Source organism: Cryptomeria japonica, chromosome 9, assembly GCF_030272615.1.
Source record: "Cryptomeria japonica chromosome 9, Sugi_1.0, whole genome shotgun sequence".
Lineage (NCBI taxonomy): Eukaryota > Viridiplantae > Streptophyta > Pinopsida > Cupressales > Cupressaceae > Cryptomeria > Cryptomeria japonica.
The window spans coordinates 54,547,004-54,560,274 of record NC_081413.1 but is presented as its reverse complement, the minus strand read 5'-3'; the positions used below and the strand labels follow the sequence as shown (position 1 = coordinate 54,560,274).

General features: G+C 35.5%; 1 protein-coding gene across 1 annotated transcript; it reads right to left on the bottom strand.

Moving 5' to 3' along the window:
• Positions 1-2,499: 2,499 nt before the first annotated feature.
• Positions 2,500-9,379, bottom strand: LOC131046844 (plasma membrane ATPase). The gene is made up of 20 exons (XM_057980633.2): positions 9,095-9,379; positions 7,634-7,753; positions 7,391-7,489; positions 7,122-7,259; positions 6,695-7,009; positions 6,332-6,538; positions 6,100-6,219; positions 5,788-5,907; positions 5,511-5,633; positions 5,257-5,361; positions 4,973-5,117; positions 4,707-4,871; positions 4,374-4,612; positions 4,232-4,264; positions 4,033-4,114; positions 3,778-3,938; positions 3,500-3,673; positions 3,185-3,367; positions 2,870-3,048; positions 2,500-2,772 (listed from the first exon to the last, which is right to left on the bottom strand). The coding sequence occupies exons 1-20, from the start codon at positions 9,149-9,151 to the stop codon at positions 2,676-2,678; spliced, it is 2,862 nt and encodes a 953-aa protein (XP_057836616.1). The 5' UTR covers positions 9,152-9,379; the 3' UTR covers positions 2,500-2,675.
• Positions 9,380-13,271: the final 3,892 nt, after the last annotated feature.

Sequence of the window (13,271 nt, the reverse complement as noted above, 5' to 3'; positions counted from 1 at the left end):
AAATTTGTGAGTCCTTTTGTTATGATATTATATGTAAACTTTCCCAATTTTATGTAGATTCTAAGTAAAGACGAATAGTTTTTAAAGATAAAAAATACTATAAATCAAATTTCCCAAAACAACTAATCTATATATTTATAAAAAATAATTTAAATAAAAACAATACTTTTACTATTTTCAATCTGTTTTATTTTATTTATTTAAATTCTAAGATGGTTGTCCATCCTAACCCATTTCCCTATAATATATAATTCTTAAAGGTAGTTATTAAGGAAAAAGGTTCATTTTCTTGAATCTCTAAATTAAAGAGATATTGAATAGCAATTCATTTAAGATAAATAAATGAAACTATTTAAAAGATCCCCCCAAAAAAAAGAGAAGTCAAGACCAAAAATCAAGATAACGAAGACAATTACTTATACGATTCTCTACGTCTATTCCAATCAATATAAGACATCTTTAAAAAGTGGAACGACTTTAGTTTATTTAATAAATTCAGCATTGATGCAGCATTTGGGTTTATTCAAAGCCAGTTTATTAATATCTTTGTTTGGCTCACAAAAGTTAAAAAGATGCAGCCAAAATCAAAAAATAAAGTCAAGACAACGACTTGCTAAATTAAATGTCACATTTAAATTTATGTAAGATAGCTACATGAAACTCTAACAAAAATGACATCAAGACAAAAATTCAAGGATCAATTAACCATCTGAAAACGTGCCAAGAAAAGTAAAAAATAGAATATAGACTAGTTGTTCAGAAACAAACTCATTTACCAATTCGGAAAAGAGAATACCAAAAACAACTCAAATATCTAGGAGCAAGAAAATCTGATTGTTACCATCATTTACTATGATTCGTAAAATGTGGGCAAACTCCTAGTAACAGTAAAAGAATTAAGACGTGCTTGTTGCCTAGTAGGAGTAGGTATCCCAAATTCCTTGCCATTGTCTTCTTAACTAAAGCACTGAACACCCCCAAGTCAAACTGCTTATGAATAATTTAATCCAAAAATCTCGTGAATGAATGAAACCCAATAATTATCTGATCGTTTGGAAATTTGAGAATTTTACTGCTTAATATCTGGAAACACTGCAATAAACAATGTCCAAAGGAATTTTTTTTCCAGCGCCTACAATATCTAAATCTAAGTAATTTCTAGAGTATATTTTTTTATTTTTTTTATAAAATAAAGTTAGTTCTGAAAGGTTTCATACATTAAAGATGTTCTAGGGTATAAATACTTTATAAAGGAAGCTTTTTTCCTTATCACCACACCAGAATTCCTGTGATCGTTATAGCGTGTTACATAAAGTGGTCACCACTAACATGGATTCCATACCACCCCTTTTATGCAGGTTTTCTGCTGACTATTCTTCTTTTCAAAAAAATGAAAGCTATTAACATAAGAGTTTTTGAGGCCTGATATTGAAAAACATGGGCATCAAATTGAGGGATACCAATCACAGCATCATTAAAGTGATTGCCACTATTGGCGTTTAAATGCAACCTGCATCTAAATTTAGAAAACTTACTTCATCCCATTCAGAATTTCTGATATAAATTAGATCGACTGACAAAATTTGGGGAAATACTTTTCTTCCTATTACCACAGTGGTCACAAATTGGAGCTGCATTATTCCAGCTGGAACGGCGGATGTCAGCTTTTGTCAGCCCACCCAAACAATAATGCTTCAATGTATTCGTTCAACAAGGGCATAGATTCTTCCAAGTCACCACTTTGATGCCAGAAATCATCATAATTGACTCCTCAGAGTTCATGTAAATCAGACTGTCCCCACTGCCTGTAGTTATTGTACAGGCTAGAGAACTGTTGACATAAGGGAGTGAGCAATATGATTTCATTACAACCCTTAAAAACCACCTGCTCTGAGCCTGAGAAGGTACCGATACTCTTGGGGAATGTAGCTTCACATGGCAAGAAATTAATCCCATATTTGGTGCAAGCATCTTTATGAGTGTTTGCACACATGGTTATCTCTGTGATTGATTCCTTGCCAAGTAGATAACCACTAAAAGAAGTGGTCGTTAACCTACACTAGTTCCTAGATTCTGGATTCTATGTCAGACATTATTATACTAGAATAGTGCATCAGTTCATGAAGGTTACACTTGTCCCTGTTGATCAGCTCCAATCTAAAGCAGTCAGCTGCTCCGTAAGAGCAACTGACTATTTTTATTGGCATCTTAAAGCTCCTCTTTTATTTCATTGTTCTGGTTTGAGCAATCAGTGCTTCATATGTCAGTTCCATTCTTCAATTATAAGTCTTTGGGAAAGAAATGTTACTCTAATTGTATAAATTCACCAATACAGTAAAGGTTTTAAAAAGATTCTCAAAGGAACACACATATTAACAGCAGGGCCCAGAAGATATGGAAAGAAAATTTGCATATGAATAGAATAATATTAACAAATACAAAAATGAAAATATGTTTATTGGAAAACTCTACAATTTTCATTTTTTAGAACATATCAGGTGAAAAAGATGAAAATTAGTTGATTCAATCTACAAAAAATTAGTAGTCTCATAGGAGTCACATAGTTGAGCTGTTGCATGTGCCATGGTTGCACATGTCTTGGGCAAATGCATTACATACTCCATTTCTTTCCAAGCTACAGAATAGTAAAAGAAAAAACTCTTAAATGCACTGTGTTACACAGTGTAAGCCTGTTGAATTGTTTCAATATCTAGACCCTTGAGTTTCACAACAGACTCCACGTGTCCCTTCAATGTGTGCAGTTCCCTGAGCCTGTAATCAGACAGTAAATTATTAGAACCAGTAGAACGAATAGTATACAAATTCTCAAATCCTATAATTCTGTCTACACAACAATTAAATTATATACCTCGCAACTTCAGCACGTCTCTTTGCTTGTTCAGCAATTTCAGATAACTCTCTGTAGCTCGACTTCTCTGCGAACAAATTATTTTCAGGTGGATGCAGACCATGTAATGTGCGTTGAGCATGTGCCCATTGTGCTTCACGCTCCTCTTTTCCATAGTCTTTCTTGGTGGTAAATGCAGTCTGCGGGCAAAGAAATAATAGTCAGCATTTTGTAACTTAGAAAGTGCAACCAAGCACATTATTAATTTATTTTCTTTAGATTTGTGAAGCATTAGTTATGAAATCAGACAATAACAGAAAAAATCATAATGTTTACCCTGTTCTCGAGTAGATTATCCCATGCCCTGCCACTCAAAATGTAGCGAATGGCAAACTTCAATAGGTCCAGAGGCACATAAAACACCAGACTGTAGAGCCAAATAACTCCTGCCCAGCCCCAACCACAGCCCTTGATATCTGCAAAGCCCCAGTTGGCATAGACTGCAATGAATGTTGCAACCTGGAAGAAAAGGCCAAAAACAAAATACTTTGTCACATGTTCATTTCTGGTAAAAATCCAATTTGCTCCAATTCTGTGAGTAGGTAGAAACAGAACATAATTTGGCTGTGTACCCAAAGGGCCAAAACATACCAGCTGAGCGATTACAAAAGCACTCATAAGCATAAGCCCAGGTCGCTCTACAAATGACCAGCTCCGCGATCGTGTAACAAAAATAAGAGCCTGGCTCACAATGCTGACTTGTAAGTATAATGCAGCCATTTCTTCATTTCGTTTGCCCCTAATTGACCGGACGCCAAATTTGTCCTGCAAGCCAATTGAAAATAAATTCAGGACTCTAAATCAAAATTCAACTTAAATTCAAATTAGGACATGGGAGAATTAACAAGTAAAATATCCATCAAACTTACCGAGAAAAAATCAGTCTCGTGCATTGCCCAGAAAAATATCACAGTCATTATTGCAAGATATGTACCCAAAACAACACCTGTTGCGAAAATTTCCTTCAATTTCCAGCTGTCGGGCATGGGAGAAGGCTTGACACGATCCTTAGAAATAGTCATAATTGTACCTGATACAGAGTTGAATATTAGCTCTAGGCTTCAACTTTCAACACAAAATATATACAAAGTATCTAACGTTTCTGCAAGGCTTTAGAAACTAACCATCATTCAAAATAGCTATGATCAGAACCATGAATGGAGAAAAGTCAAATTTCCATATCAGAGCAATAAGCATGAATCCCAACTGCAAAAGAAGCACATTAACAAATTTTCAGGTCCACTATATGCAGTCTGGAAAAAATATATTGAGGTAAAAACTTCCAATGGCCATTTTAATTTCTGGAAATAACTTGTCACTTACCACAATACGAATAGTGATGGAGACTGCATATATCTGTAGACAAACAAATCAGTGAATGTTTTTGGTTAATGTTCTGGATTAAGCCCAAAGATAGACAATTGCAAATTCAGATACAAAAGGTTGGTGTACGCTTCATGTATACCGTATAATTCTTCATTCTCTGAAAGATGGCTCGACTTGTTAAGACAGCACTAATGATGACACTAAGCCCCGGCTCAGTAAGAACAATATCAGATGCACCTCTGGCAGCATCAGTTGCATCCGCCACAGCAATTCCAATGTCGGCCTTTTTCAAGGCTGGGGCATCATTAACACCATCTCCAGTCATGCCACAGATGTGCTTCATCTCCTGAAGACGCTTCACTATCTCATATTTATGTTCTGTGTGCATAGAAAAATAAATAGTAATCACGAATCCTGTGAAAACCAGTCAAAAAGTAACTTAAAAGCATTTAAGAATAATATAAGTGCGTACCTGGAAATACCCCTGCAAACCCATCAGCTTTCTCGATCAGTTCATCAACAGGGAGAGCCGCAATAGATTCATCTTTAGATCCACCAAGCAAAGTAGATGATGGGTACATATTTACACCCATTCCAAGCCTTCGCCCTGTCTCTTTGGCAATAGCAAGCTGATCCCCTGAGAAACATAAAGTCTAGTGTGAACTAAGTGCTGGTTGGGATAACATAGTGCTGTAAAGTAGAAACCTAAACATACAAAATCAATGAAGACTCACAGACCTGTGATCATCTTCACATTGACACCAAGGTTAAGCGCTCGGCGAATTGTTTCAGCACTATCATGGCGAGGAGGGTCAAACAGAGACAGCAAACCAACGAATTGCCATGGACCTCCAGCGCTTTCTTTTGCCTTTTCAGGTACTTCCTGCAGTTTGCATATCAAAGAGACCTTAAGCAAGGATTCCAGTAATCATTTTACACAAAATTGAAAGATGCTTGTTTCACATCAGAAATTCGATAAACCTTGCAACTCCTCAGATGATGCCAAAATAAGACAAACATACCTGTCTAGCTACAGCAAGAGATCGAAGTCCACGTTCAGCAAATTTATCAATTACTGAATGCACCTTATTTCTCATATCTTGAGTGCATTTGCAGAGGTCAATAATCTGTTCCACAGAAATGTCAAATTATAAGAAAAAATAGATACACCATATAGTAGAACAGAGCAGAAACCTACGCGCTATCAATCGCTAAGCAGAACTTATTTACAAGGATTTCAAGTACATGATATATAAAAATAGAGATTGGCTTTTACCTGCTCTGGTGCTCCTTTGCTAGCTCGGTGCCAGTTTCCATTAGAATCAACATAGGTAAGTGCTGTACGTTTGTCAACAGGATTAAATGGTAGAAAATGAACTTCAGTAACGCCTGCTCTTGCCTGTAACAGAACATCAAAGTTATAAATTCCAATTCCAAGAACATTCCTGATCACAACATAAATAGTCTACAAAATATATTAAAATTTAAAATCTCAACTAAAGGTCAACAAGCCGAAAAAGATATTTAAAACAAGGCAAGTTCCTGGTTGCTACCTCTTTCGGATCTGCCAAAGTTCCAACAATAGCACCATCAATTGCATCTTGATTTTCAACTCTTGAAGCTCTAGCTGCAAGTAGTAATACTGTTTCCTTGTCGACACCTTTTGCGAATACCTGTATTGATTTCAAATGAGAATTTCGTAATCTATACTGACACATATCATGTAACAGTGAGCGAAAGAACAGATTCTACAAAAAGGGTTACTAGGCTTTGTTAATTAACAGCCAAACCATACACAACAAAAACAGAACATCAAAAGCAGCTAGATGCAGCTTGAACAATATCTTATCATATATGGACACTACCTCAATAAGATTTTTATCAACTGACAGCTTGTTGAGTGTAAGGGTTCCAGTCTTATCACTGCATAGAACATCCATTCCAGCCATTTCTTCAATAGCAGTCATTCTTTTTGTAATAGCACCCTGAACATCACATTATGCAGTCTTCTAAGCTTCAAAGCAAACAACTGTATGCAGTCTTTAAAAGTACTCCAATCATATCAAGTGAGTCAATTGTCTATCACAAGAGTAGTACCTGCTGAGAAAGGCGGTGTGATCCAATAGCCATTGTCACAGAAAGAACGGTGGGCATGGCAATAGGAATACCACCAATCAAGAGAACCAGAAGGTTGTTAATCCCATCTCTATATTTCCTATGTTGAATGGGATACATGACAATTATCTCCACAACGATTCCAATTGCAATCGAACAAATACAGAAGTTTCCAATTGCTGTAAGAACCTGTATTACAGAATAAAAGTAAATGTTAAAGCTTTTCTTCAGTTGTAGATAAAGGCTAAAATCCAAGCTGAAAGAGCAGAAATCACTCCTTCAAAGGAGGGGTATATATGCAGCTTACAATCAAAAGGTGTAATATTTTCCATATAAATCACCTACCTTCTGGAAATGGCCAACATTGTTGGTGGAGTCGACTAAATGAGCAGCCTTCCCAAAGAAAGTGTGGACTCCAGTGGCAATGACCACGGCCTCGATTTCTCCTTGTTTACATGTAGACCCTGAAAATACTTCATCTCCCGGATTCTTTGTGACAGGAAGAGATTCACCAGTCAGGGCAGATTGGTCAATCTTTAAAGGATCACCCTCCAGGAGACGAGCATCAGCAGGAACAATATCTCCCAGTTTAATACTGATTATGTCACCTGGAACAAGAATTGAGGCATCTTCTTCTTGCCATCTGCCATCACGAAGAACCTGACAAAAACAAATCCTAAATGTTGGTAATTGCAGAAAATAGTTAAACTGGCAGGAGTTATAACGTTGATCATTACAGAGTATTTAAACGATGCAGTAAATTTATGCATACCTTAGTTTTTGGCGCAAGACCTGCCATCAGAGCTGCTGCTGCGTTACCAGCATTGTTTTCTTCAATAAAACTGATGGTGGAGTTAATTACCAGCAACACAATGATTCCAACGAAATCTTGCCAATCTGGAGGCTTCCCCTGCAACAAAACAGAAAAACAGAATCACAAACACTTCTAAACAGAGAAAAATGCAAAACCCTAAATAAAAGAAATACAACTTATCTTCTATACAAACAGTATAAAATTTAATGCTCGCCAAAAGTACTTACAGATCCATTGGCCAACGCAATTGCCATTATTGCAGCCATCTCCATAACCCATGACAGAGGGTTCCACATAAAACCAAGGAACTTCAGAATCTTGCTCTCCTGTTACAAGCCGCCATGGAAATAGACAATTAAGTTAATGCAAAGCATGCAAGAAACCGAATCGGTTTAAACAAAAGAGTTTGCAAGTACGCACGCTCGATACAACATCCATATATCGATGAAAACATTAGTTTAGATCCAAACCTTCTTCTCTTCCAATTTGTTTAATCCAAAGATCTTGAGACGATTCTCTCCTTCGGCTCCGGATAAACCTTCCTTCGTACATCTTAGCTGCTCGAATACTTCCTCTATAGGTATCCGCTCCTGTCCACAACCAAACAAATCCAGTTAAAAAATCGCACGCATGGCTTAAGCACCAGATGAATAAAATATTAATACTCTCGCCAAAGCATTAATCGGCAAGCAACGAAAATCAACCCTAAAAAATCGCAGACTTATTATAGAAAAATCTTGTCCAAGAAATTAAAGCGGGTTGAGCATTTGCAGGTAAGTACAATGTTGAGTGACAATACACTTTATGGCTCCACTCAACCCCAGAATGATTACGCTTTCAGAATACAGACCGTACTCAGACATATGGCAACTCAGGGACTCCAGAAAAACTTCGGTAGTGGTTAGACTGTCCATAATCTTTGTTCGTGTTGAAAATTTGCAAGAAATTTAGAAATATATGGTTAAATAGTATGTTTAAACTGTTTCGTAACGGGTATGGTACAGATGCATTCCTGTAATTCTGGAGTTGATCCATACCGTTTGTGAAGTGGAAAAAGTAATATTAAACTTTCAAGTTTCGACCGTGAGACCTCGGTCGCCTAAGATTTACGGACGCGAACGATTTTCCAATTCTAAACATACAGCTGAGCGGTACAAAGCTAAGGACTGGTGTAATGAATGATTCAACCGTAAAATTCGCGACAAGAGAAAGCAAAAGACTGGCAAAAATCACAGCAGATCATCTTAAACAGAAAGCGCACTACGAGCTGGTACACAGGCAAAGACAGTATGAATCGACGACTCGGAAGGCACATTCTATTCAGCCAAAACCGAATTGGAAAGAAAAAAACAATTCCGCTGGCCATGCAAAATATTTAGAAAACAAGTTGAAGCCCGTAGATCGTTAAGACAAACAGATTTGAGCTCATAACAGCTAAACTAAAACTAAACCTGCTCTAGACGGCTCAGGATTCATGTGCTTTCGGAGAAACGCATAAAAAAATCTCAAAATACAACAAAATCGATCCAAAGAAAAATGGAGGACTCCATTGCAACATTTTCCTCAAAACTCTACCCTTATTTCGATCTTTTCAGCCAACTATCCCATCAAAACAAACTACACTGCAAAGCCTAATTTAACCTCCTTAAAAGAGCTCGCCATGCACATATTTTCTCCATCCCAAGCCAAGATCTGAAGCTCAAACCAGGCGAATTACGACTCAAGACAAGACAAACTTACCCTAATCAGTCAGAATTCAACACTTTTTCACACTCCCCGGTACTCCGGATCAAAATTCAATAAAAACACAAAGTCAAAAATCAAAAAGCAGAGCCGATTAGAATTCAATATTTTTCCCTGACTCCTCCGCCGCCCTATGCGGAAAAAGTACACCCGAAAAAAACAAAGCGAAAGCGCAGAATTATGCTTACAAGATCAACGGATTCGTTCTTGATGTTTTCGAGGCCTCCGTTGTCGTCCATCCCCATTCTGAGCTACAAAAATGGACCTCCAACTCCAAATCTCTGAACCAGGCGAACCAGCGTATCTACAATTCGCCCCTAAGACGAACAGACGGCAATACACAACAATTTAACTCACACATGACACAGCATTCCACTGATTCAACACAAACCATACCATGGCAAGGAAAGGTTTCCCTTCCTCACTCAACATAGACAAACAAATCAATCTCTTCGGCTTCTTCCCATCCCAACCACACCCTCGCTTTATAATCACCCCAACCGACACCAGCCCTCGATTCCTCATGTGACCGACTCCCCGCCGCTAACGGGGGAAATCATACTCGTCTAATTGTGCCGGCCGCCTCTGACACCTCTAGCCGCCGGTCACTCCACGCAACCGTCAGCCAATCGCAATTCCTCCTCTAATTAGTTCACATTAGCAGGTTTGTTAAGCTGGGGGCTTCACATTAGGTACTTCAAAAATTACCTCTTTTTTTGGTTTTTTAGTCGTTTTTTTTTCCTTTTCCAATCATAGCGTGGACTTAAACAAGGCGTGGGCCACGTGGGCCCCGCCACGCGTCGCTGGCCACGTTGGTCAACGAAGCAAAGCCTTCCCTACATACATGTATTAGTTACCCGCTGGGTCCCACCGCAAAAGTCACCGGAAGTTAGCAGGAACCCCTTTGGTGCGCGGGGAGGAGCGGGTCCCACCACTCGTCTTTTATTTAATATCGGATTGAGTTACGAGAATAGCTACGACTTCCGACTGCACTGCTCCGCCAATAATTCTTCATGCGTCGCTTATCGTCCCTGCATCTTTAACACCCCGGCCTACGTGGCAGCTGCCTAAATATTTTTACTGTTTTTTTTATAAATATTTTGCATGTGTATGTGTAGAGAGAGGATTCTCATTGAATTTATCGTGAGGTTATCTTTGTGTTATTTTTTCTCCACTCAATATCTACCTCTCCCTATGCTTTTCTACGCTGATTCAGACAGATGGGTGGAAGACTTGGAAAGTGACAGTTTGTGGATTATTTTTCGCAAAAAAAATAATAAAAATTGATCTTTTCATTGAAAATTAAATAAATTATCATTTTATTAATGTATAAGTTTATTTTTTTAATTAAAGTCATTATAACGTCAAAATATATGGAGTCCCTAGAGCTATTGGATACGTTACTTCTCACCCACATTACAATTATGTTATTGTATTTAATTGTATTTATTTATTTATAAATCTGATGTTCACCACTAAAAATTTAATATTAAGTCACATAACATTTAAGTTTTTACACTGATTGTATTTTATTTAATTATAAATTTGTTGCTCATCACTAAAATTTTAATATTAAGTTAGTGATTCATCAAACATCTCCTTCTTGTTGTAGGATAATATTAATATGGATGGTCATTTTATTTGCTTGAGAGTTATTTTTGTTTTAATCTAATTTTATTTATTATATATTTTTTAATTGGATAAAAGCAAAAAATCTATTTTTTTCATATATAATATAAATTTTAATTTTTAGTTAAGAATTAATTTATGTTGTTTTATTTTTATTTGAAGAGTTGTTTAATTGTACATGTAATTTTTAAGTGTATTTTTCAAAAAGTCACCATTCATTATTTTAACAATAAAATTTAATCTTTATCTCAAAAATTAATAAATATTATATATTGTTATTACCATTATTACTTTTGTTTTCAAAATAAACTTGATTTTTATAAAGTTGAGATTTATATTTTTACCTTAATATATTGTATATATTATTTGTTACACTATGATTGGTTAAAAATTTGATGTTATAGGAGTTAGGAATGACAACTTTCTTAATTTTTTTTAGATTTTTCCTTATATTTGAAAAATAACTATCTATGCATTTTAATAGATTTTTTAGTTAAGATTTTATTTTTATTTGAACAATAGTTTAATTGTGCATGTGATTTTTAATTTAATTTTTTCAAAAAGTCGTCATTCATTATTTTAGCAAGAAAATTTATTTTTTATTTAAAAAATATAATAAAAATATTATACACATATTATATATTTGCATGCTTCTAGAAATTGACATTTGCATATTCATTGCATTGTTTGCATTTTTATTACCTATCCAGGCCACTTAATTCACTAAAACAAGTTTTTTGTGTCATTTTAAGGTCTATGTTTTTGTTTGATAACTCTCAAAGGTGTTACACCATCTCAAACGTCTCTCGATTTCATCATAATTCCTACTTTAACAAAAATCATTAAAAACAAATCAAATCCATGAAGTTATTATATAAAATTATTCTAAAGACTAGTGCCAATCAACAAGACCCTAACTATACTACAACTTGCATTGAATTATTAAAATCCAAGTGTATTTAAAGCATGAAATTATCTTCTAGGTGAATATCTTGCTCTTTCACAAAAATGCTATCTATGCTTACATGCATAAATGTGTGATTTGCAACACCTATACTGCCTACTAAAATACATATCAAGTCTAAAAAGTGGGGAAAAGTGATGTCTACAACACAATTAGGATCTTGCCTTGGTTAAGCCCATAGGAAGCATGTCTCTAACATAATTATTTAAATTGTTGGAGGTGTATGGTCTTAAGTGGTGTTGCATGAAGGCACAACAATGGAGGTGTTTGTGTGTGTAGCAATTATGGAAGATGCCCTAGATGGTATCAAATATGAAATATGTGTGTAGGTGCTAGAGAATGATGATGGATCCTTTCTATTTTAATAATATACTTAAATAAGCACACTTAGTGATAATTTGATCTTTAGGCATGAGTTGGAATTAGGGATTTAGGTAGAAAAAAGAGTTTAAATGTATGGGGTGTTTCTCTAGACATTAATCTCTTGGTGGACACTATCATGCAATACACAAGGAGTCGTATTCACCTATAATGAGGTGTTATAGGTGTAATTCATTATCTATGGTACAAGATGACATTCATAATTTGGTCTGCTTGGCATGGTTTTGTCTTAATAGTATGGTTCCAACCTAATAGTGTAGTTTTGACTCGAGGAAAAACATATCTTTGGTACATATAGAAGATTTTTTCATAGGTGATATCCATGTAAGAAAAAACTAGGCAGTGCTAAGAATCATTCTTGGGACCTACTACACAAAGGTTAGGAGTTATTGACTTCCTTGCTAGAGTAGTTAGGCCTCTTAATTGACTCAATAATAATTGAAATACAAATATTGGATAATAATGTTTATACATGTAATTAACACAATGACGACTAATACAATTTGAATGTGTTATCATAATTATTAATTTCTCATTGTTTGATTATTGAAATGAATTAATATTGTGTCCTTAAATATAATCTTTAGATTGATCTAACCACATCCTTGCACATTGGACCATTAATAATGCTACTTTCTTTGTATCTCATGTATAGTCATGTCTGTCCAATCTTAATGCATCATTTTCTTATACATAAATGTAGTTCTAGTACTACTACTTTGTACCTAAGATGCAAGCATCAACCTTCCAAAGTTTTGTACCCAACACTAAGGAGATCTTTGGTTGGAAGTCTCCATAGATTTCTCAAGAGTATCTTTAAAGCGTCATGCTTTATATATGCTTCACATCTTTGCATTATATGATGAGATCTTTGGTTGGAAGTCTCCATAGCTTCCTCAAAGTATCTTTAAAGTGTCATGTCTTGTATATGCTTCATGTCTTTGCCTTATATGCTACCAACACATGCTCACCCATTACTACCTTGCATTGGGATTAGAAATCTATGACACATGGAACAACATCATCCACGCGTTATGCTTCCATTTGCACACAACACCTAAAAACCCTGATGCCATAAAAATTAGTTCCATAATATTTTGATGCCATACACATCAAACACATGGAAATATACGAATAGATATAAATAATAATATAACAAAATAAAATTAGATATGAATATAATTTACTTTTAGGTTCTACCCAAAATAGGTCCCTCCTTCTCCACTATTGAAAGCAGCAACTTTTAGATTCTCTTCCCAATAATAGATAATGGGGGTTCCTTTTTATTTGTTTTTATATATTTAAATATATAGGAGAGTTAGGTTTGCTTATTTTAAATGTGTGGTGTATCTGAAATTATGGGGTGAGAAGAATCGTAACTACTGAAAATA